Consider the following 24,570-nt stretch of genomic DNA (forward strand, 5'->3'; position numbering starts at 1 on the left):
AGATCGCAAAACTTGAACAACGGAGCGTTCGAGTTCGACTGGTTTGTGGCCTTCTACCCCGCACACTCCGCCACAGAGCCGCCACAACACTAACGGAGCGACGACCACTCCAACAAAAAAGCTCACTTTGGTGAGAAGGTGTTATAGGTGTTGGCGCTGTGGCACTATGAGAGAATCTTACTGCGCAAAGAATTAACGGCGCACACTGGCTCTGGGTGTGTACACCGGCTGTGCTACAGTGTTGCGCCCTGGGACGTGCTTACGCGGTGGTGTGTTTGGGAAGAGAAAAAAAAAAACACGTCCCAAAACCCACGCGTCACACCGAAAACCCGCCGCGGCGTGTTTTATTCTTTTGCGCAAAAAAGAACAGTTAGCCAGAAGGTGGAGCTAGGAAGGGGGGGGAGCTCTTCCACCTGTTTAACCGAATATAGGCAAACACCACCACACCGCATCGTCGTCTCCATTGTCTTCTAATGCGTCTTGCCGTGGCCATAGCGTAACTACACACATACACATTGTCGTATTGTGTTTCCGTGTCGTCTCTCACAAACGGCTTCCACGCGCCCTCTTATCTTTCTGTACCCCCTTATCTCCTCTCCGCTTGCACCGTAGGGCACAAAAAGAACCCCGAACTGTTTTGACATTGAATTCTTCAGGACATTCCACCCGCGCGAAAAGCGCGACGCAGCTGCGCGCGCGCGTCCGCTCTCGTCCGTCCCAGCAGCAGCAGCAGCAGCAGCACCAATTGAAACACGTGTTTCAATGCGCAACAAACACCGCCGTTTCGCTGTGCGCTATAGAGATTGCGCGAATTAGTAGGGACAGCGCGTAATAGCGCAGTCATGTGTATGTGTGTGCCTATGGTTGCGCTCTCAAAAGCGCTTCAATCACGCCGCGACTGCTGCTATAGCGCCGGAGTAACCGAAACTCCACACACTCCGTCGAGGAAGTGTGAAACAAACGGAGCAGCACAACACACTGCGCCGATTATTTCGCATATCTCACACATTCTAATGCGTATGTGTGTGCGCACACACACACACACACACATATGTGTTGCGGATTCCAAAATTGCACCCTTCCCCCTAGTGTGTGCAATCTGGTTTTGATTCCCCGCTCGACTTTGAGTCCCGCGACTTTGAGCATCACCGTTAAGAAACTGTGCTTTGCATGCAAGCAAACGCCCGCTACTCCCCAAACGCCTTGCTCTTCACCCGAACCGCCTTGAGGCGGAGGGGTGATGCATCGTGCGGTTGTGCGATGATTGCGCTTTATATTTATTTATTATTTGCCCCTCCGCGCGCGCACACGGTGTGTCGATGCAGTGCATGCGCGGCTGCGTGATTCTGGCATAAGTAACAATCTCTCACAGCGCGGCCATAGGGCCACCATTAAAATGTGTTTAATAGGTGGCAATACGGACAGACAGACAGACACACAGACACACGCGACTTTGATCGAGCTAAATTATTACCGCGTGCGCGCGGTGTGCACCGAGACAAAGCGCGAAAGTTGCGCACACCAACATTCTGTCACCTCGTTCGTGACTCGATCAGTGTTTTTTTTTTAATCCATACTTCCAAAACCATGCCTTCCGTGTGCATGTGCATATTGGCAACGCGTTTGTCCGTTCGTTTCTTAAAGTAAAGTATTAAAAAAGTAACATTAATTTAAGGGTAAACTGATCAAACTTACCTTTCACGCAGTGTGTGCGCCTTTGTTTTGCTGCACACAGCAGCGGCGAATCCTTCAAACGACGATCTTCGTGTCTTCGTTCTTTCTACTGATCGGAAGGGGGAGGAAGGGCTCTTTTTCGATGGTTTTGATTACCCGTTTGCTACACGACGTCTGCCAACGGTTCACCATACACCCGACCGCGCTCGGCCTCTTCTTCACGCACTCGTTGATTTTTGTTTGTTGTTTTGCCCCCGTTTTATGCCATTGTCGACGATGGGGCATATGAGACCGATTTCTTCGCAAAACCAGTGCACACACCCTTTCTTAAAGTGAGGGGAAGGGATTAACTTGTTTTTCGGCTAAATGAACTGCTTTTGATACTTCCGTTTTACATCCAATTTCCAGCTGTGGGGAGGATGATTTTCACTAAATTTCCACTCTATAAAGTGTTTTGCACCGTGTTTTTTTTTTGGTCGGAAAAACCAGTGCCTCACAAACACTTGTGCAAAACCAGCACCCACACACAAACACACACTCACTTGCACGGTTCTATATCCAGTGCGCTGCAGCACTACGCTTTTCCAAATAGAGGCACACGGTTGTTTTTCTTCTTTTCAGTGATCCAAAAACTTGAAACTAGCACTCCATCCAACACACACACACACACACGCACAAGCGGTGGCTGCTTCTTTTTCTTGCCAGTCTGCCTGCCAGCGTGTGTGCCAATCGAATGATGATCAAGAAGGCGAGTGTGTTCCAAGATGGTTACAAATTGCTGTTTGCTCTCTCCGCCTGCAAACGATGATGGGGTGTTGTTTTCCAATCCAAAGCTAAAATGGGCAAAGAAAAACACATCAAAATTAGTAAAAAGCGTAGTTAACGTAAAGGAAAACAACACAAAAACAGTTGGGCAAAATTCTGCTAATTACTTCATTCCCCCCCCCCTCCCACTGCTACTTATCCCCCTTTAAAACCCACGAGAGATTGACGACTCTGCTAATTCGTACTTTAAATTGGGTTTGACCGACAGCCGTTCAGTACGCAAACTGTCACACGAAAAAACAGATTTCCACCATGAGAAAACACAACCGCTCGACGTGTGTAATAGCTGATGCTGTTGGGTGGTGTGCCTGCATATCGTTCTTAGCTTTTTGGGCAGGATCGTCCCAAAATAGCCTGCTTCGATGTGATCGCGCACGGGAGCATCATACGCGCTGGTACTGTTTTTTTTTGCGCGAGTTTTTGCGCGACCACTTGACACACACGTTTGTTTGTTTTTTCACCCCGAGGGAAGAAGTGCGTGATGTATGTTGCTCTAATGCTTTCTGTCCACTGTCCTCCGGGGCGTGTGCGCTCTAGCAACATATACAATAGACACCCCCACACCCACTGCTGAGGAGGGGCTTGATGTTTGTATGTATGTTCGTGTGAGAGATAGTGTGTTTATTTTTGTCGCTTCTGTCTTGTAAACACAGCGGGCTGTGTGAAGTTTGTTGGGGGGTCGGGGTTGGTTAGGATTTTTGCTTTTTTTTGCCCCAGACAACCATCAATTAAAGACGAACGAGATACTGTAGGCTGCAAGCGGACGCAAACAATGGCAAGTGGTGTAATGATGCTGGTTAGAGTACCTGAGCGGCTGCTCTCTTTCTTCTTCCCTGAGATTGGATTTGTGTTTGGCGCAGCTTGTACCATATCTTGTGAAGAAGAGCGTGGCGCACAAAAGTAGGTCAGAATGGACACGGTGAGGGGGGAGGGGGGGTTGGAAGAAAAACACCGATGAACTGAATGATGCTGATGCTCGTCGGTTGCCGTTGTTCTTGCTGTGTTTGAATTACATTGGCGCCATCATCTCGCATTGAGTTATGCTGCTTTTTCTTCTTCGTTACAATAGACAAGCAAGAGTTTTATGCAAATTAAGCCTTGAAGCATAATCTATTCAGGTAAACAGTGATCCATATTTCAGACGCTGGTTGATCAACAGTTGATGCATTTCGATCATAAATCGTGCCCTTCATAATAATGCTAGACAGCATCGTATGTTAAGGAGGCTACTCGCTTCACCAAACTGCAGTGGCCAAAAGGTTAACTTTCATTTTTTTTCTTCACAACCCGTTCGCTCGCACACAGCAACCAAACAATACACAATGCAGCAGCCGCCACCGCCACCGCCGTCGCGAGACACCGCCTTTCCTTCGTATTTCCAATTTTCGGGCGCTTTCGAGCGCGCCGCCGACCAAAAAATTGACAGTGTGGCCGCGCGGCTAATAATCGAAAACCAAATCAATGGCGGGCTGGTGGCTGAGTGTGGTGGTGCCCCTGTGTGTGTGTGTGTGCCAAATGAGCGAAATGAAGGTTCGTGAAATATAATTGCATTGTGTGCGGCCATAAATTGCGACCGTGATTGGTGGCGCGGTGGCAGTTGAAGCCAGTGACGTTACGCAATTTGGGCAAATGTATTTTTCCTCTCTAACGCGGTGGTGGTAGTGGTTGGTGCTCGCTAAAGCCTTCGGGGCATGTAACAGCAGCGCGCAGTAATCGCGCCTCCCGCTTCTTCTTCTTCGGGCGGCCACCAATGTGGGGGGAAATGGTGGATTAAAAGGTGGGAAAAGGTGGGCTCTAACGGCTTACAGCGTGTGCACACACACGCACACACGGCAACCGAACCGGAAGTGGCCAGCGGAATGGCGGCTCGGCGCGCTAGCCGCCGTGTTGCGAGGTTTATTAATTCCCTCCCCGTCCATCTCCGGTCGGCGAAGAAAGGGGGCATTCGCCACCGCTTAACTTTCGCGAAACCGTAACTCTCGTGTGCGCGTTATAACGCGGGGACTAAAGCCTTACACTATTCCCTCTCCCCCACCGCCATCTTCTTCGATTGGTTTGGGTTTGGACAAATTGGCCTCTCCCCTCGGGCGGGATGCGGTAACTTGCACGGAGGACCCACCACCACCATCACCACGATCGGACAGAAAACGAATATTTTGTTCCCATTTGGCGTGCCACACGGTACATTGATTTTGCAAGTGAAAAGCGTATTGCGCACGGCTGTGACGGCTCGACGGAAGCCGCGCCACGTTGTTTGCGGCACACGCAATGTTTTGAAACTTCTTCTTGCGTTATCGCCGCCGTCTGCTGTGCATGTGTGTGTGTGTGCCAATGCGAATGACATCTGAGTCAGCGAGAGAGAGAGAGAGATGATAAAAAACACATCATTATTTCGTCACAAACGTGCAACGTTTCATCACATTTGGCGTGCGAATTTGGCGTTACGCGTTAGCTCCAAGCGTTATTTGCATTTTTCGTTTTTTATAGTTTCTCATTGTGTGGCGCTTGTTCCGCTGCATCCGTTGCCATGGCATCCTCATCGTTTTGGTATGAGCATTGATTTTTTTTTCGGTTCACCTTAAATTGGAAATGATACTGGTACATGAAAAGGTATGAAAAAATGGACAGAATATAGACAACGGGAACAGAAAGTGGGTTCCAGGTCCTCTCGGAAACCCAGTTTTACTGGACAAAAGGGATTCCTAGCATATCCGAAATTCCCCTGCGATCTTAGATGGCCATGAGAAGAGGCAAACAAACAAAAAAACGCTCCATCGATTTTTCCATTAATGTCCACTCCAATGTAAAGAGAGTGGCGCGCGTGCGAGTGTGTTCGCCCTGGACAGAAAATCGATCCGTCGTCTATTGTGTGTCAAATCACGTCCAACAAGCAGGACGGGAAGCGACAGTCGTGAAAAGCAACTGTTTACGAACAAACAATCCGCCACCAATGCACCACCTGATACCCCGAGCGGGGCAGAGACACCAAAGAGAAAGAGAGAGAGAAGAGAGAGCTCAGCGCCAATCTTTCAACTCTGTGTGCGTTTCGCCCTTTTTTGTGGGGCTATTTTTGCAGCCAAAGCAGAGGTGGTGGGCTTTGGGCAACAACACACACATGTTGTTTTTTGTTGTTGTTTATCGCACACACCGTTGCCTGCCTGGTGATTTTTCGCCATTTTGACGGCAGAGTGGCCCCGTGGAATCTTGGGTACTGCTGTTGCTGCTGAGCTACAGCTGTACAAATGGAAGATCTGTTTTGCACACACAACACACACGCACACTCACAAACGCGTGTGTTTCGACAACAATGACTCAGTGAAAAACAGCAAAACACAACACCACTGAGAACGGCGCTGCGCTCTCCTTCTTGCGTAGCATTTGCGCAGAAAAACCGATACAGCAGCAGCACGTTGCAGTAAAACTGGAACAAAAGTGCTATTTGCTCGCGATATATCGCGGACGTTATTAAAATTTTCCGCAGTTCCGAACGTACTATAACTCACTCGGGGTTTTATGGCTTTTTAAATGCACACACACACACACGCACAATCGTGGAGAAAAGATTGAAAGGTAAAGAGATAACGAATGCACACACACCCGACCATTACGGCCAGCTCGGTCGCTATGGGTTGCGCGCACACTTTGATACCATTTCGCTCCCATGGTGTGTCTCTCCCCCCTTCATGGCCGTTTCCGCCCATCACCAACCACACAACCATGGAGACAAGCGGAAAGGGCTCTGCTGCTGCTGCTGCTGACATTTCTCTTCACCGATTTTGTTTGACGTGCGCAGCGATAACCATTTCGGTGAAGGTGAGAAAAATAAAAACTCGATAGCAAATTTGCGCTCGGTTGCTCTGCGTGTGGTTGTGTATGTGTTAGCTAAACTCTTGCTATACATAACACCCATCTAATCAGCGCCCTTTTTCCCCACCTCTCTTCCACCACTCGCTCGTTCTCTGTCTATCGTCGATGATGGATTAAAAACCTGATCTTCTTTTTCTTTGCACACATACACACACACACACACACACACACACACACACACACACACACACACACACACAAAACGAACGTGTGCCAAGCGCAAAGTGCCTTGAGATCTGCTGCCACCATCGCTCCCTTACAAAAAGAGTTTGCTTCGATTTTCGACGCAGAAAAAGGGGGTGATAAAATTAGATCCTGCTTAGACATGTTCAAACAGGGAACAACCACACACATACACACACACACACACACACACATACACAGAAGGGGGGCACACGGCAGCAGCAGCAGATCGGGAAATTATGCAAGCTTTTCACACATACACACGCACCCGTACCCTACACGGGCGGACTGTGTGTGTACCATTCCCTTTTTTCATACCGCACTGCCCTCTTTCCCCGTCCCACCCCGAACACACCGACCAACTGTAGCAGTAGCACTAACCATCGAGCAAAATCGAAGATTACCTTTCCCTTTACGATTCCGAGGTTTCGATTGCTTTTTTTTTAATTCGCACCTTTGTGATTCCAGAGCACACACACACAAACACACGCGCGCGCGCTGTATAACGAGAGAGTGGGTACTACGGGCGGGGTGGTGGTACGCGACACTGGTTGGTTCGACTACTGCTTTTCTGCCACTTTTTTGTTTCTTCTGATGAAACGCAGCAGCTTGGGCAGCAGAAAAACGCTGCTTCGGACGAACCCAGTGAGTGCGTGTGCCAGCGCGTTTGTGTGTGAATTGGAACTGAACGGGGTGTTCTTCCGCCGAGCTACGACGTGCCTCCCACTTTTGGGAGCGGAAAGGAATTATGAAGCAGATTTTCTGTCGCGGCTACCCGTACAACATGGCGAGGGGTTTTTGACGTTCGAGTATCGCTGCATCTCGCTCGAACGCTTCGTCCACCTTTGTACATATCAAGGTGTTTTAAAATGACAAGGTGAAGTTGTTCAGAGTAAAATGACATTTCTCGATTTGACATAACTGTTACGGGGGCTCCGGTATAAAAATCGCGGAGGGCCGCTACGAGGTAATGAAATTTGTATGCAGAGAGTGACAGATGTCTCCCACAATGTCGCCCAGAAAAAGCGATAAAAATCAACCTTCTAAAAACATTATCCTTGGTCCATATGCCTTTCGTTGTGTTGGTGACAATGTAGGCCCGGAGCAACGCTCATCGAATGCGATTTTATCGGATGAAATTTATATGCGATTTGACAGATACTGCCGGACTTGCGATTTCGTTGTAGGACAGAATAAAAAAAAAGATTTCGTTGGACGCCGCATACGATTCAAACCGTCAAGCTAATTGTGAGGAGTTCGATAAAATCGTGTGCGATGGAGCACAGACACGGCCCTTGTACGGACGTCACATGAAGCGAAAACTCAAAAAGTTTACGCTTGTTTTGTATGAGAGAGTGTAAAATTCCCGCCAAAAGATCAACCCTATAATATGTGGCTGAAAATACGCCAAAGTTTATGCTTCATGTGACCTCCGTATAGTATGGGAAAATATTCCAGAACCTTGGTACGGTAAGAAATCTGGAACCTATATCACCGACAAACCGACATGACACTTCGAACAAAATGAGCTTCAAAAGTTGTCTCCTTATTTCAAATGAAAATACGTTAAACACTAGCGCCATCTCTATAATGATTCGCTTACTACACTGACACAGAGAAGAAACTGCTAAATCCCCTTTTTGTTTTTCTTCTCAAATTCCAATGCGTATTGTTTTATGTACTTCTCACATCTTTTGCATTGATTTGGAAACTTATAAAATGATTTTCCTGGGTGTTTTATCCAATAATTCTCACAAAATCTTGCCTCACACTTCCTTCGCAATTTGTATTTAGAAAAGTTGTTTACATCGAAGCAGCAGTGAACAGAGCTTACTTTGACAGAAGTGTTCGCATCACTGGTAAATGACAGTACTTTCGTGTGGGACACTTTTGTAAAGCCAGTTTCACGTCGGTTTGTCGGTGCCTATATTGCCTTTTAAAACATCACATATGTTGATCATGTATGAAACATGTTCAATTTTGTTTAGCTATTCGAATTCCATCAACACCCACGCTTGTTTGATATAGCTTCGTAGCGGCATCACACGCGAATGGCCTCGACATAACTGGCGCAAAATAAATACATCAATAAAAGCACCATTAAAAATGTGTTTATTTTTATTTTTGGCCACCAACACAATCGCACACCAGCGCGAGCCTTTTGGTGGCCATTTTGAACCCTCATAAACCCACGCAACGACTTACAAAAACACTCGCAAGCGAGGGAAAATCGCTCCGATTTGAAACGTTGACGTGCTCGCGAATTCCGGTTTTTAGCCTGCGGGATTTGACGCAATGTGTTTATCTTGGTCATGTGCGTTCGATTCTGCAAACAGCAAGACCGGTCAGTTTGACAGCTGTCAGGCAGCATTTTGTTTGGCGCTTGTGCATCTCAATTTCGCGGAATCTTTGTCTGGATAAACTGTTTTGCCTAAAATATCGTTCGCATCATTGTGCGTGGAATGCTTTAAATTTCGTGTAAAAAAGCTCGCTAAAACTCGTGCGATTAGTGCTATTAATTTTGTAAAGGAGAAGCGTTCTGGTATGTTCTCTCTGCGTTGGAGTCCAAGATGGAAGCTTGCTAATTGACTGCAACGATTTTTTTTTCTCACACCCGCAGGAACAGCTGGGCTTACAAGATGGAACAAAAGGCGGAACAAGACCAGGATACGTCCTACGTGACGATGCCGGACATTTTGCAGGAGCAGGAAGAGCTGGAAGAAACATCGCGTGCCGTGTTGGGTGGGTCGGACGAAAAGAATTGCACCTACACGAAGGTAGGTGTAGTGGAATGCGTAAATAGTTGGCCCCGTGGGAAAAGTGTAACGCTCGCTTTCTTTCTCGCTCTCTCTCTCTCCCACAGGGATACGTTGGCCGGCAAGCACTGTACGCCTGTTTGACCTGCGTCCCGGAAGCGCGGGGTATCGAGTCGAAGCGCAGCGGCATCTGTTTGGCCTGCTCGCTGCAGTGCCACGACAATCACGAGCTGCTGGAGCTGTACACGAAGCGTCACTTTCGGTGCGATTGCGGTGGGCCGCGCATGCCGGAGGTGAAGTGCAAGCTGGAACCGCGCAAGGAGGAAGCGAACGACCGGAACCGGTACAATCAAAACTTCTCCGGCCTGTACTGCGTCTGCCACCGGCCGTACCCGGATCCGGACGATGACGTGCAGGACGAAATGGTCCAGTGCGTGGTGTGCGAGGATTGGTACCACATGCGGCATCTCGACTTGGACGAGCCAAAGAGCTCGAAGGACTACGGGGAGATGGTGTGCGGTGGGTGCATGGAGGCGAATCCGTTTTTGCAGAATTATGTAGGCAAAATTGAAGACCCGAACAAAACGACGCTCGACGATACGGTGCAGGTGGATGTGACTGGGTTGGACGAATCGAATGTAACGACCGCTGCTGCTACTGCTACTGCTGACGCCGCTGCTGATGATGACGCAGAACAGGACACAGCCGGACCGAGCGAACCAAAGCAACGTCGGCTGGATGATTCGAAAGCACCGGCAGGGGAGGAGCCACAGAAGCAAAAGGAAGAACCAGCCGTTTCGCTGGACATCTGCACCAAACCTGTGGTGGTGACGGATGGAGAGAAAGCCTACAAGAAGGGGGCAGCGTTCTGGGTCGAAGGATGGCGCAAGTATCTGTGCCAGTGTAAGGCATGCGTCGAGCTGTACAAGAAGCATGGCGTCGAGTATCTGCTGGACGAGCAGGACACGGTGAAGTATTACGAGGACGTCGGTAAGCAGAAGCACGGCTCGAACGGTTCGGCCTACGAGCAGGGCATGCAGATGTTGGGCCAGCTGGATCGGGTCACGCAGGTCGATATGCTGACGGAGTACAATCGCATGACGAGCCGGTTGCGCGAGTTTCTGGACCAGTTTGTCACGAACCAGCAGGTCGTGACGCGCGACGATATTAACGAGTTCTTTGCCAAGCTCAATAAGGAGCGCCGTGAGTCGGGCAGTAGCGGCCCGCCGCCGTACTTTTGTCGCTAAGTCAAGACACATTCCCACAAACAAGCAAAAACAAGAAAAATGTATCTCGTATTGTATTATTGAACTTACTTACTTTACTCCTCGCCAGCGTATGGTCTATATATTTAAATAAAAACAGTTCTTACTTTGTACTACTAATCTGAGGAAGTATTGTCTGCTGTAAGGAGCTGAATGTTATGGAAATAGGAGAATGAGTATGCTGCACGGCCTCATCTTCAATGTTCTTTACTAGATCCGGTCATAAAGGCCGGGCTACATTGATCGTACTCGCAAGTGTAATTTTGATTTTCACTAGCGCATCTGGCGGCGGCTGGTGGAAGCTTTTTTGGTCATCGAGGGAATGGTCGTGCCGGATCTCAAAATTAAGTAGTTTTTCTATCGTTTTTTGCCATGAAAATGGATGCAATGCGTGCAAGACATGTGCATCTACCTTTTACAAAACTTTTCTCGTCCAAATTAAGTTAAAAACATGGAAAAAAATACATATTTTCTGAAGCGGCTCCAAATTGTTTGGAAAAATGCTTCGGTCAGCCGCCGCCAGGTGCGCTAGTGAAAATCAAAATTACACCAGAGAGTACGATCAATGTAGCCCGGCCTTAAAGTATTACGGTCTTGTGGTAGGTTCAGTTCGATCTCAAGGCCTACGATTTGATATTCTGAAAAGTTGAACCGGATGTGAAGAACAATCATGAACATTGTAAGACTATAGCGCAGTGCTCTCCAACCTGTGGTCCGTGGCTTTAACAGACGTAGTCATATTTTTGTTCACAAACTTTGAGCTAAATCTACAAAATGTACGTCCTCATTGCAAGTGGCCCGTGGCAAAGGTATTTTCAAAAACAAGTAGTCCGCGAACCCAAAAAATTTGGAGAGCACTGCTATAGCAGTCAGTGCAGGAGAATTAGTTTGCGAGATATATTTCACGTTTTGTAGGGTCTTAAAGTCTTCAGGTTCTTAGAACATGGTGAGAGTGGTAGTATGCACGGCCACCCTGTGCAATGCGTCTTCGGACATTGCTGCGGATATCGTTTTCTGAAGTTACAAACGTCCCAAGACAGTGGAACTCCTCTACTACATCGAAGCCAAGCCAAATAGGACGGACCAAACTGTTCAAGTCTTACTCCTATATGTCCCTGCATCGATTTCAGACATTTGCTTCGATGTTGGCCTATGAGCTAGTTCAAGATTTGCTGAGGTACAGAGAAACATTCTAGATTCAACATCTCTGACCCTAGCCAACGACATCCGTGGCACGATCCTCTACCGATCTCTCCAATTTCTTGGCTTCGCGGATGACATCGACATCATCGGCAGGAGCACAGCGAAGGTGTGTGAGGCGTACACCCGACTCAAACGCGAAGCAGCAAGAATTGGAGACTCATAAGACCATTTGGGAAGCAGTGTATTAGTTGACGGCGACAATCTCGAGGTAGTAAAGGAGTTCTGCTATCTCGGGACGGTCGTTACTTGGGACAACGACATCAGCAGCGAAATCCATACTATAGGCTTCACCGGCTGCTGAGATCCAGAAGACTTCGAGCCCGCACGACATGAGAGATATATCGCACATTGATTATTTATGGACACGAGTCCTGGACCATCCGAGCGGAGGATGCAAACGCTCTGGGCGTGTTTGAGCGACGCATCCTCCGGATCTTTGGGGGTGTGTTCGAGCATGGAGCGTGGATGAGAAGGATGAACAACGAGCTGGCTGAGCTGTACGGCGAATCGAGCATCCTGGCGGGCATGTCATGATGCCGAACTCATGCCCCACCAAGAAGGTGTTCGACAACGATACCCAGTTCGGCATAAGACGCAGGGGAGCACAGCGATCTCAATGGCTGTATCAGGTCGGATATCGGGTGTCTACATGGATGGGAGGCCGCAGCCAGGGACCGAGCATCCTGGAGAATGATTGTTGACCGGACCATGTAACACCGACGAGCTCTGATCCTAATCCCGTCTGTAGTATGTTTCTCCGGCTCAGTATCTTTCCAAACTCTTAATCTGTACTTTGTTTCATATTTGATTGTAAGAAGCGAAATGTAAGTAAGGTCTTCCATGAACCAGTGTTCAGTTAAATACTCTTTATTGCTTTTCATTCAGTAGAACAGACTCACACCCGGGGATAGGGGTGTCTAGCAAGATCCACGTCTTTGAGTGCCTCACTTCCAGTGGCCTACCTTCCACCCTCGTTGAGCAAACATCATATGTACGTATGTGATTCTGTTCATAGTTTAAGCGCCACCACAAACCGACCAATAGCACCACCGTGTTTCGTTTCAGCCGCTTTGGTTGTACCCGCTCGAGCTCCCGTTGAAGTACGCGTGCCTATCGACCTCATCCGTCCCATCGCCGCCAACCAATTGCCCCCCACCGGTTGCATTATGACCACCGCAGCTAGGTGAAGACGAGGTCCCACCGTGATGAGGCGCGTGTGACAACGGACCATCCATTCCCGTAGTGCCACCGCCACACGAAACATTCGTCTGCCCACCGGATGTCCCGTACGCCATGTTGAACAGTGCCTCCGGGTCGCACACAAACTTGTACACGTACCGCTCGCCGGCCACCTTCTGCATGATGCCCTTCTCGTAGTAGTAGCGCAGACTCCTCGACAGCTTGTCGTAGTTCATGGCGGGTCGGTTCTTCTGGATGCCCCAGCGCCGTGCGACCTCCTCCGGCTCGACCAGCTTAAACTCCATGCCCCGACCCGTCCACGCGATACAGCCGGCGCTGGATGCGGGTTCGTCGAGCAGGGCGACTAGGAATTGCCACAGCTGCAGCGATCCTCGCCGTTGGTGGAGCGTACCATTGGCCGGTTGAAGTGCGCCCAGTGGTGATGGGTTGGTCGTGGTGGTAATGCTCGCGATGGAAGCGGACGCACCACCACCACCACCACCGCCCGCACCGGTACAGTAATCCGTTTCACTGGACGTGACAATATCGGAGGGTTGACGGTACGGGTAAGGTCCACCACCGCCACCAGTGCCGCTGGGTAAGGTCGTTTGATGGTGAAACGGATCCGTCGCATGGGAAATGTCACCCTGCGGTACACCGTGGTGGCCACCGCCGATCGTGAGGGAGTGCTGATGGTGATGTTCCAGTGATGCTGCGGCCACGGCGGCCGACGCCAGATGGGAGGTCGAGTCGGGAAAGATGGAGTGTTGTGGGACGAGCTGGGGCGGGGAAGACTGCTGGCTCTGCTGTAGCTTGAGCGAGGTGTACAGGGGGTCGGAAAACATACGCTCCGAGTAGGAGTGCCAAGCCGCGGCCGCTGATACTGTAACGAAAACGGGAAAAGAGAGAGAGCCTCCAGATGAGCTTGTGTAGCAAGATATTCAATTCAAGTAACCAAGGTAACGCTTCTCCGCACACTTTAATGCAAGGATCTTTCGTCAGAAATGCTTCCAGAGACGAACTGCTGGCAGTTGGCCAATGCATTTTTAATATCGCTAATAGAAAAGGCAGGAGTGCTTTTTGGAGCACCCAGCGCCCTGTGTTTCGGACGGGCTAAACATGCGGCAACCTGTCGGTAATCGGATTTTCGCCTCGCGCTGCACAGGTAAAATGGTGCCGAATGCCAGAATTCCGTCGGGATTACTCCGGCTGTTAGCCCTCTTTAGCCACTGCCATCATGCTGATGGTGCTGATGCAATATTCAACGGTGGATGGACAGGGGTTTTAAGCCGTAAAAAAGGCCAATGCGAGGAATTCGGGCCAGCATTCTTTATCTCGAACTGGGAAGATTTGCTAAATCTGAAATGGACGGGTGAACTGGTGACTGGTTTGGATTCAGCGTGGAAGGGATGGGAGCTGGGTCGTCCGCGGAGAAGGAAGGTGGTAGTGACTTTAATTAGAAGCTTCATTTCATTTATATCAATTATGTAGACAAACAATTAGCTGCTCGTTTTGTGGCGATTCATCTCCCCTGCCGCCCATTAGCGGGAATTTTACATGCTTTTACCAAAGAACGGGGGAGTAGCCTTGTGCCATACGGGGCCTGTTGCAAAATTAATCGCTCGGCATTGTTTTCATTCCTCCCCTGCCTTCCAAACCGACAGCGCCTTACCCTTTTGTTACCCTTTCGATAGTGACGAGGTGTCCGGAGGGCCCTTGTACCAGTTGTGTAGAGGTTGCGCGGTGGTCTTCCCCCAGATCACACGATTAAATGTGTTTTTGTTGCGTAAACAAGTGGCTCATAAGCGGTGTGCGAGTGGGCGCTCCGTTGGACGGGAATTTGGGTCCAGGGAACTCGACGGAACACCAACGCACACACACCAACACAAACCAAGGGTATGGTGTTATTTTATGCTTCACTCGCTTTTGCGCTCCTGGGAGTGAGCAGCCCAGGAGGACGGCTTGTTTTCCCGAAAGGGATAAATTTCCCAACCAGCAAAGACTTGAGCGCGACGGGAAAGTCACTGAGACGAGCTGGGTGGAGGGTGCTAATGCTAATGAAATGTTTGGCCACGCGTACGGCGGTATCACCCCTTTTTCGCCAACCCGCGGGGATTGCACGAGAGAAAGAGAGAGAAAGAGAGGGAATGCGATGATGGTAGAAGGACAAACGGTTGCGAGGGGAAAGGTTTAATGTAAAATTATGAATAATAAATGGTTCGTAATGCTGATACTTTTCGGTAGAAGCAGGTAAAGTTGGTCGTTACGCTGTACACAATAATTCCTCGATAAAGGGTACGCAAATCAGGAGGGCAAAGGCTAAATTTAACTGACAAAATTAACCGAACAACTAATGAATTGTAAAACAAACAATAACACAAAATTGTACATAAATTAAAAAATATGTCTATTTCTCTTTAAACATCTTTAGACTGAGCTGCATTGCAACGCGACAAAGTGAAAATTTAATACACGTGCGGAACAAAGCCATGGCAAAGTTATATAAAATTAATCTCTATCTATACCGAGCAACAGATACAAGTACAGTTTGATTATCTTTGAATTAAATAGCTTCACATAACTCTCACCAATATAAGGAAAAAAAAAAGAAAAAAGAAGAAAGAAGGAAGTTCCTAAGCGCCTAAATGTATGTAATTTTTTGTTATGTTATATTTTCTTTGCTTCATAAACCATGAAAAAAGACAATTTAAGTAGTTAGTTATGGAATCAATCGTTTAAAAATCATATAATCACACATTTTAAATAATCAATCAAGAATAAATAAATAACTAGTGAAAAGACAAGCTATAGATTAATTGCATAGAAAGCATTGCATAACTTTAGGCGTTGTGAATAGACAAGTAATAGATTAATTACATTGAAAACACTGCATAACTTTAGGCGTTGAAAATCAAGAATAAAGTCCAATGCTTGGGTTTATGAGCCTTATTTCTTCCATGATGATTCAGCATTGATACCCAACAACTTATTGTCAAGCACAATCAGTTCCTGATAGAAAACCCCCCTCAAAATTCACCAATACTGTTAAAAGAAATTTTAAATTCAGGCTCTAGATAAGCTTTATTATCTATTGCTGGCTAAAACCCAAACAATAGCACTCAATAGAGCGCCTTTTCCTCTTTCACCGATTGTTTAGCGGGACCGTCACCGATATGCAAATACGATTGTTGCCTTTCAATAACCACTAATCGGGAAAGTCAATCAGATTAATTTGAAAAAAAAAAGTCGCACCATGGATGCGAATTAAAGAGCGCTCTCTTGCTTGCCCACACCAACGCGGTGGTAAGAGTTTTTTCACTCACTCCAAATTAGATTTTCCTTCAACCAATATCGCGGATCGCGACGCGTTTCTTTTTCACCTTTCACCACAAACAAACATAGCAAAAAAAAAAGGAAAAAAAACCCACGCGAAGGTGAAAAGCTATCCCACCTTTCTAATAGCACCAGCTTCACAGCATTGACACACGATCGGCAATGAATATTAATATTCACAATTCCGCGCTTTCTACAATCCGCTCGAGTGTGCCGACGGAAAGCAAAATAAAAAATTACCATTTCTGGGTTCAGTTTTTTCCTCTCTCTCTTCCTCTCTTTCTGTAAATTATACAACCCACCCTGATGTCGCGAAAAGCTTTGCATGTCGCGCAAAAGAACCGTGTTGCGGTAAAGAGCACCGCGCCAAAACGAAATCCAATTTGTACCGAAAACCATGTGCTCAGGCTGAATGAACCTTTAACAATACACACACACACCTTCATTGAGATCGAAGTGTGCGACGATGTTTTACGCATTCCAACGCCTGGTTTTGGGTGGGATGTTTCGGGATTTTTATGCTTCCGTTGTGGGATTTGTTGTGCCTAGCAGGTGGATTAAGAGGAAGATGTCACACTTGCACCAAACATATTTGTCACCGATTAGCGGGGGTTGTTTATCCTTCCCATCCAAAGTCAAGTGTCGCACTAGTGAAGGGTGTGTGTGTGTTTGTATGAAATTTCACCCCTCTGGTCTTACAAGACTCTTGAACGAATCTTGTTTCCCGTGTCCCCTTTTTTATGCTTCCTTTTTTCCTTGCGTTAGTCTAAGAAAGAGGGAAGAGAGTGTTCGCAGTGTAGAAATTAAATTATGTGGCAATTTTGATTCGCGATTATTCATTTGTTGATTGTGCCCGAGGGGACACAGGGTAAATAGTGTGGGAAAATGGTGACACTTTTTTCGCGAAAATTTACCGCGAAAGCGATGTCGATGAGGTTGATTTTCATTCGCAAACCAATTTGGTAGTCAATTTTGGTTACATTTCCGTTCTGGCGGGTCGCGATTTTTTATCTTTGCACGATCAAGGCCCTGGACGACGCGATTTTAAGACGATGTGTGTGTGTGTCTCTTACTTACCATCGCTCGGTTCCCGCTTGACTAGCTGCGGTGGTGTGGAAAGCCGGTAGCAGTAGGCGGCGGCCGCGGCAGCCGGATGTGCGGTGGCAGGGGTAGTCGCGAAATCGAAAAACGCCGAGCGCTCGTTGCGTATGTTTTTTGTCCCTGCATCCATGGGGAGGGCAGTGGGAAGTCGGATGACCAAGAGACCAGGGCCAGGTGATACCAGGAATGGAAAGAAAGAAAAATGATAATAAAAGATGAACGAAAAGTGTACATGCACACACACAAAGTCTCTTTCAAGACGAAGTTGGCCAACAATTTGCTTCGAGATTGAACTTCCGTTTCCATTTGGCGGAGGCGGTTTTTGTTATTTGGGAAAGAGCGTTTGAGCGAGAGAGAGAGAAAAAGAGAGAATGATTCCAAATCGCTTATGATGGCGGCCAAAGAGAAACCGGGACAAAGACAGGACACACACTGAAAGCCAAAAAGGTGAACAGATGACACACTTACAGCGCGGCACATACATGCGCCCTGTCCTGTTCGTTCGGGGTTTGAATGCTGCCAACCGCCAAACCGCCCCGTGCACACTACCCGGAGAGCGCACCGAAAACGGAGGCCCGCCCGCTGTGCCGGAATATTAAAGTTCTTTGTGTAATTTAGTCTTTGATTATCTTGTTGCGTCGAAGAAAAAGTCAACTGTTGTTCGGCAAACGACGACCCATTCCGGGGGAGGCTAGCGCGCTAGCGCGGAAAACTGTTAAGTTTTTTTTCTTCTTCTTCATCTTACAACACAAACGCCAACAGTTGGGGGCGGGTGAGTTGGGGTGGCGGAGCGGTACTACCATCTTCGCTGGGACTTTTGACTGGGTCTGCTGGTGAAAGGTCGTGCAGATCGGTTTAATGTGGGAAAAACCTCATTGTTCGGCGGTGTCATGCAGCGAAACTCTTGCAGAGTTTTCTTGATGTTTTTTGAGCGCCGGAAAGATGCTTCAAAGAGCATAAAACTATTTACTTTGTCATTTTTTTACTGTATAGAATATTAAACGGCTGTTGAAAACATACATTTAGAAATAGTAAGATCCCTAACGGGAATTTGCCTTACGCATTGCATAATGTTTGGCGGTTGTTAGAAGTTTGCGCCTAGCGTTATGCAATGGGCTTATAAAAGTTGTCTTACGCATTGCATAACTTTTGCCGTATTTGATAAGTTTGCACCTAGCGTTATGCAATGTGGTCATAAAAGTTGTCTTCTCATGCAGTCTTATAATATGTTCTTTTTTAACATTTTAGTTATACCGTAACCGTATTGTTACATGAATAGAGGTGTATTTTTTAAGTTTATCGTCTAGATTTATGCAGTCAGCTTATTAAAACTTCCTTATTCACACTTACACACAGTTATCTTATTGTTTTTTGTTTACTTTTCTTACACAAACCGTAATTGTTGCAGATTCGTCGCTTTCTCTTGTGATCATTACATAGTGGAGATACTTCATATCGCATACAAGAGGTTCAGATCACATGTGACACAAATCTGGGACGGGTATAATGTAAAGCCATACCATACATAGCTTTACGAAACGACTGACTATCCAGGATGTATACAGTAATACCGATAGAACAGATATTAAATTAAAGCGGAGCGAATTTGTGAAGGAATGTGAAGCGCCCAAAGGTATGCATTATGGAAAGGTAGATTCGTTGCATCAATTGAGTTTGTAGTTAATTAACTAAAGACGCTTTCAGTTATTTACTTTTTTCTTCTTCTTCTTCTTCTTCTTCTTCTTCTTCTTCTTCTTTTTCTTCTTCTTCTTCTTTTGGCTTAACAACCGTTGGCGGTCAATGCCTGCCTGTACCCACTTGTTGGATTAGCTTTCAGTGACTTATGGATTATCCTCCCCCCCACAGCAGGATAGTCAGTCCTACGTATGGCGGCACGGTCCACTTGGGGCTTGAACCCATGACGGGCATGTTGTTAAGTCGTACTAGTTGACGACTGTACCACGGTTTCAGTTTACTATTTGTAGCTATTCCACAACCTTTGTGGAGTATATCCTTAAAATGAACAATAATAATAAATAAAGAAGAATTTGCATACTTTCAGGCGCTTACAATCTTTTTCCAAATTTAATGTGTGAAAAGCATACCAAACGTCACATTTGTAGTATTAACGTCACTAAATACAATTGCCAACTTCACTATCCCACAAAACATTGTGGTTTTAAATATTTTTCAATGTATCACTTTCAAATGAACACAAAAAAGCCGATTGTTTTTGTATCGCATAGCATCGAACACCTCCACAAATCGATCCCAACCAAACGTTCCACCAATTCACCCTCCATCGAGCGTATCCTTTATCAACAACAGTTTTATTTGCTATTAAGCTTAAAATAACTTCACCAACCGTAATCATACGTCGATTTAATATGCTCATAGCCTGGAGCAGAAGTTCCCAACGGTGCGGCAGCCTGCTCGTTGCGCACACTACACCAGCGAATGTTTGACTGTTGTACTGTTAATTGAATTTATTTTCCAATAAAATGTATGAGAATCTTCTCGATGGTGTAGACCTCGCACCGAACCAGTAGACGACGCCCTGAAGGCCTACCCAAGAGGAGGACGTTGGCCATGGGAGGATGGTACGAAAGGGATGCAACTCTATTTGCATTGCGCAGCCGGCCGTACACGCGTGGCGATCCGTTGCGTTCCTTCGTTATTGTAACTGGCCGCGGATCCATGGGATGAAAATGAAAATGTCAATATTTGAGGCTCTACTCTTTCCCGCTCTCTCTCTCTCTGTTTGTATCTTTCACTTCCAAAAGTCAATAAAAAATAGGCCAAACGTGCTCCGGACCGAGCCGTATTGTAAATAATTTACTCTAAAATACGAGCAACATTATTAACTTTCTCGGCGTTTTCCGTGCGCGTCCAAACGACCTTTCTACCTACCGTGCTCGTGGCGCAACCCGTAACTGTCACAGCCCTCCTGGATGAAGGTCCCGGCGGCGGCCACTGCCACCGCTGCCGTGGCCGGTGTCCAGGGCAGGTGGCCGGCGGTAATGGGCGGCGGCGAAGCGCTCAGATCGCGCGAGTGCGCCCCATGATGCGGATGGTGATGATGGTGATGGTGGTGATGGTGGTGGTGCCGATACCCGGAACTGATCCGATAGTCGGGATAGAAATCTAGAAAGTGTAGCGAAAGGGGTTGAACAATTAAATTAACCATCCGAGAGAGTGTCCTGCAGTGTCTTTTACCGTTCGTGAGACCGGACGCCGTCGAGGAGGAGTTAGAAGCCGTGTGGAAAGCATTCACATGCGCCAGGGCAAGTGTTCCCGCTGGTTCGGGGGAGTTGGAGAGAGCCTGTCCACTGCTACTTCCATTGCGCGGGTGAGGTTGGTGCTGCTGCTGCTGCTGCTTGCCATTGAGCGTGTGGGACGATGCGGTGGAGTTGCCATCGCTGGCCGTTGCTGATGCGCCACGACTGTCCAGATTGTGCTGCTGCTGCTGTTGCGTATGAAGCGACCCATGATCGAGCTGTTGCTGCTGCTGGTGGTGATGATGCAGGTGGTGCGAGTGGTGGAGTAGATAATTGGCCGCTACGGACGAGGCGACCGGTGACGCCAGCGAGGTGGACAGGAAGTCGTGGCCCGCCGTGTGCTGCGACTCGCCGACGGTCGTTGTGCCGAGGACGAGGGTCGTGCTGGTGGTGGCACTGCTACTGCCACCCGGGCCGGCACGGTTGTCACCCCCGCTGACAGAGAGAATCAGTGCGGCCGTGGTCGAGGTTGAGGCTGTCCCGAGCTGTCTTGCGGCAGTGTTGCTGCTGCTGCTGCTGTTGCTGCCGCTCGTGGTCGAGGACGAGGACGCGCCCGTCTCGAGGCCGTCCTGCTGTGCGGCGTAATGCAGTCGTGGGGGGAAACACGGGCAAAAGCAAAGAAGATGTAGTCAAACAGTTCAATCAAGGTTATCATTTATCAAAATCTATTCATCCAGCTGCCAGCTTGTGCTAGAAGGGCGTGAGGCGGTTGTAGTCTTTGTAGCTCTGTCCTATCATTTGTTGAAATTATGTCAGAGCTGTTTTTTTTCTGTGTTTATGTTGAGTGACGTGTTTCGGGCTTTTAGCTCGATCAGGTAGACTACATAATAATTCATTATAGATACTATTTTTTGTTTCTCCCTGGCCGTGGAGAGACGAAATAGCTCTACTTGCTGTTATTACAAACTTTTACCATTACACCAGCACCACGGGATGCACCGTAACTGCTTGTGTTCTTCCCTACGGGTGGTCCCGGATTGACAGTGTTAAAGGTAGAGGAAAACGGCAAAGCAGCAAGCAACGATAAAGCCGTACGATGGGCGTACTAAATCGCGGTTCTAATGGCAGTGAACATTAGGTTAATCAAATATTTGCTCGATGACATTGCTCGAAGTTCAATTGTGTTAACCGATCTATTTACTTGGCTTGGAGAATGAAAAGGACGACCCAGTGCTCAACCACAAGTCCCCGCGTTCATGAAAAGTTGATTATCTGATGGAGACATCCCCCGGGCTGGAGTGGAATGTGCAAACAATGACGTTGACACGTTGGTAGCCGTTGTCAGGCAGGGCGTTTGGGGGTTGTCCTTTTGTAACATAGACATACACACACCTTAAGACAATTGTGTTTGGTTGAGGTGTTAACATGGGGCGTCCTGTCCCTTTGCAGACAGACTGACAAACACATACGCGCACACACACACACACACACACACACGTGTTGTATGGTGTCGCTTACGTACGTCACCTCGATAATGATGATCGGGGTCCCCGTTCGGACACTCATTAAGTAATTGGCTTTCGATTGATTCAATAGTGCTCGACGTGAAGTCAACTTGATGCACTGGTAAGAGCAAGGGCTTGAAGTGTGCGAATTGCCCCTCGGGAACGTAAGACACTAGTGACGCCCTAGCGGGCGGGTGTCTTCCCAACGGTGTCGCGAAACGCAAAAGAAATCGCAACGAGGCGTAAATTGAAAATAGAATTTCCCAGTCCCAGGCTTTTCGCACCGCGCGAGATTGCGATATCCGGCGCGAGATTGTTTTTGCTTCCGGATCCAACCTCTGCGGATGTTGCGACTCCGCTGGTGATGAGCGATTTTTAACGCCTTTGCAATCCAGGTGGTTGCAATCATTCGAATGGAATTTGTTTCGTTTTGCTAGTTTTTTCCCTCTGGTTTCTTTTTGCCGTTTTATAGAGAAACTAAAACGGGCAAGCCGATCTAGATGGGTTTCTTGGAGGAAATGCAATTAGTTTTAGTGTCAGGGTGTAGATGCAACAACTATGAAGCTTCGCGGAACTACTGCAACAGGATGTTGGTTTGCTATGGAATGTGGCAAGTGTTGATGATTGTTTCCTATTATATAGATTTTAATCAGAAAATAAACTAATATTTAGCTCTATTTTGTTGTGGAAGCATTTTATTTATTATTGAATGCCTCTCCACCATTATTCCTTTTGAAAATTTTGCTTCACGCGAATGAGACTGCAATTTTAAATGTTTGCAAAATACAATGACATTAGTACATGAAGAAGATTTTCCATGAAATATTGCAACATTATTTGCTGTAATTTTTGAATGCAAATAGCAAAACATTGGTTGATTATCGATCAGCAATCTAAACATAATGTACTCAATTTCTTGCTAAACTTTTCAACACAAAATATTAATAAAAATCAAATATTTTCTTTAAAACTTTAAACAATGCTTAAAGTTGTCACATTTTTAAATATATATTTTAAGGAGTGCAAGTTAAACATCAAAAGGTTTTTAACAAATCGCTCAAATAAAACAATATGCATTTTTAACTAATCTACAGCGCCTGAATGTATGTTTTATGGCAATGTACCAATAACTCCAACATAATTCTTGCATATCTTTAGGCGTATTGCGACATGGGATCAACGCCATTTGGATCTACTTTTTCATAAAAAAAAACAAAATGCCTTGTAAAGAAGATAGTTGTGTATTTGATGTATGAAATTTTAAGAATTAGATTTCCAGATTAGAATGAGGTTCCAAAATCATTTAAACTAGAGTCATGTAGAGAAGGATTTACTCGAGGGCATCGATATCGGAAAGCTGGGACCGACGGCATGCTCTCGAATTATTCTCAGAGATAACGATCCCAAAAACTGTTCATGAATTGCTTTTAAACATTATTGCTTAATAAAATTGTCTAAAACCGTTAAAATAAAGAAATACAATAAAATAAAAATATAATTAAAAATCTAATCTGACAAAAGCTCTTAAAATAAACGACAGCCAATTGGTATCAGTTCTGATCTACGCTCAGTACAGATGTCATCACCACATCACTTAAAGCTGCAAGCCTCTTTGGCCTTCAACCAAGGAACGCTGGAGATTGAAATTAAAAACCGACGCGAATACATATCTGGTCGATATCATTACGAATGCTCGTTCATCGACTTTCAATTCGTCAAACCGGAAGGAATCAGCGTTTGGGGTGTGCGTGTGTGTGTACGTGTATGTATGTCTGTATATCTCGGAGTCAGGACGGAGACACACAGCATAACACGAAGGGGCCTGAAAAGAGTTGGCCGGGTCTGAAAATCGATAACTTTGCAACATTTTGTCTACATGGCAAAGGTGTGCCATTTCGCCATATGCAGGTGCTCTTGTCGGGCCATAAGCATGTGTGTGTGTGTGTGTGCAAGGACATCCTGAAAATTGGCAGCACGAATGAGACATATTCACGTGATGGATGGCACGCCATTGGAGGCAAACGTTCCCCACTTCCGCTGGAGTTTGTGTGTACGAAAGTGAATTGAGGCTCTAGAGCTTTTGGACTGTTTTGTGATCATTTTATTGTAGGTGTTAATTTACAAAACATTTTAAAAGGCTTAAAGCTTAAAGAACAACTTTAACCACTTACCAAGCGACCAATCGTCGATTGTATTGGACTAATACTTTGCGCTAATGCGTTCATGATCTCCTAGATGCTAATAAAAACACTTCTTTTTGAGGGGTTTGTATCACACTCAAAGAGGCCTTACTTTTGCCATGAATAGAGTGTACCAGATTGTTTTCTCTTGCACTATAAATATTCAAGCAATGTAAAACTTCACTCTCACAAGTTTAACATCACTAGGAATTGTTTAACATACTTTGCATGACACTTCAACGATTTTTAGTATTTTTAAAAACACTTTTTGCTGTTTTTTA

At 46.7% G+C, this 24,570-nt stretch overlaps 3 protein-coding genes across 10 annotated transcripts in view; 1 reads left to right on the plus strand and 2 right to left on the minus strand.

Moving 5' to 3' along the window:
* The window catches only part of LOC120903322 (E3 ubiquitin-protein ligase Ufd4), a 33,849-nt gene extending 26,556 nt beyond the window's left edge, over positions 1-7,293 (minus strand). For 2 of the 7 annotated variants that reach the window (XM_040312692.1, XM_040312691.1), the window contains exons 1-2: positions 6,954-7,293; positions 1,696-2,507 (exon numbers count right to left, since the gene is read on the minus strand). The gene's annotated coding sequence lies outside the window, so the exon portion shown is untranslated. Of the gene's footprint in view, positions 1-1,695; positions 2,508-2,684; positions 2,794-6,930 lie in introns of those variants that run through there. The other 5 variants (XM_040312686.1, XM_040312688.1, XM_040312687.1 and 2 more) reach the window with 5 other exon arrangements.
* Positions 7,294-8,903: 1,610 nt separating this feature from the next.
* LOC120903670 (putative E3 ubiquitin-protein ligase UBR7) lies at positions 8,904-10,690 on the plus strand. 2 transcript variants are annotated; one of them, XM_040313231.1, is made up of 3 exons: positions 8,904-9,091; positions 9,170-9,326; positions 9,413-10,690. In XM_040313231.1, the coding sequence occupies exons 2-3, from the start codon at positions 9,189-9,191 to the stop codon at positions 10,550-10,552; spliced, it is 1,278 nt and encodes a 425-aa protein (XP_040169165.1). In that variant the 5' UTR covers positions 8,904-9,091; positions 9,170-9,188; the 3' UTR covers positions 10,553-10,690. The 2 variants fall into 2 exon arrangements, with proteins under 2 accessions (XP_040169165.1, XP_040169167.1); XM_040313233.1 differs by having other exon boundaries at positions 9,176-9,326.
* A 1,919-nt stretch (positions 10,691-12,609) lies between these two features.
* On the minus strand, positions 12,610-24,468 carry LOC120899695 (ETV5-related protein Ets96B-like). The gene is made up of 5 exons (XM_040305808.1): positions 24,281-24,468; positions 20,603-21,236; positions 20,297-20,530; positions 17,363-17,506; positions 12,610-13,835 (listed from the first exon to the last, which is right to left on the minus strand). The coding sequence occupies exons 1-5, from the start codon at positions 24,332-24,334 to the stop codon at positions 12,835-12,837; spliced, it is 2,067 nt and encodes a 688-aa protein (XP_040161742.1). The 5' UTR covers positions 24,335-24,468; the 3' UTR covers positions 12,610-12,834.
* Between the last annotated feature and the right edge of the window lie 102 nt (positions 24,469-24,570).

This window comes from Anopheles arabiensis, chromosome 3 (assembly GCF_016920715.1).
Source record: "Anopheles arabiensis isolate DONGOLA chromosome 3, AaraD3, whole genome shotgun sequence".
Lineage (NCBI taxonomy): Eukaryota > Metazoa > Arthropoda > Insecta > Diptera > Culicidae > Anopheles > Anopheles arabiensis.

Coding starts and splice junctions, on each gene's coding strand:
- LOC120903670 (XM_040313231.1), top strand. CDS start 9,189: ATGGAACAAAAGGCGGAACAAGACCAGGATACGTCCTACGTGACGATG. Junction 9,327..9,412: donor AGAATTGCACCTACACGAAG/GTAGGTGTAGTG, acceptor TCTCTCCCACAG/GGATACGTTGGCCGGCAAGC.
- LOC120899695 (XM_040305808.1), bottom strand. CDS start 24,334: ATGAACGCATTAGCGCAAAGTATTAGTCCAATACAATCGACGATTGGT. Junction 21,237..24,280: donor AATCGACGATTGGTCGCTTG/GTAAGTGGTTAA, acceptor TACGCCGCACAG/CAGGACGGCCTCGAGACGGG. Junction 20,531..20,602: donor GGCGTCCGGTCTCACGAACG/GTAAAAGACACT, acceptor TACACTTTCTAG/ATTTCTATCCCGACTATCGG.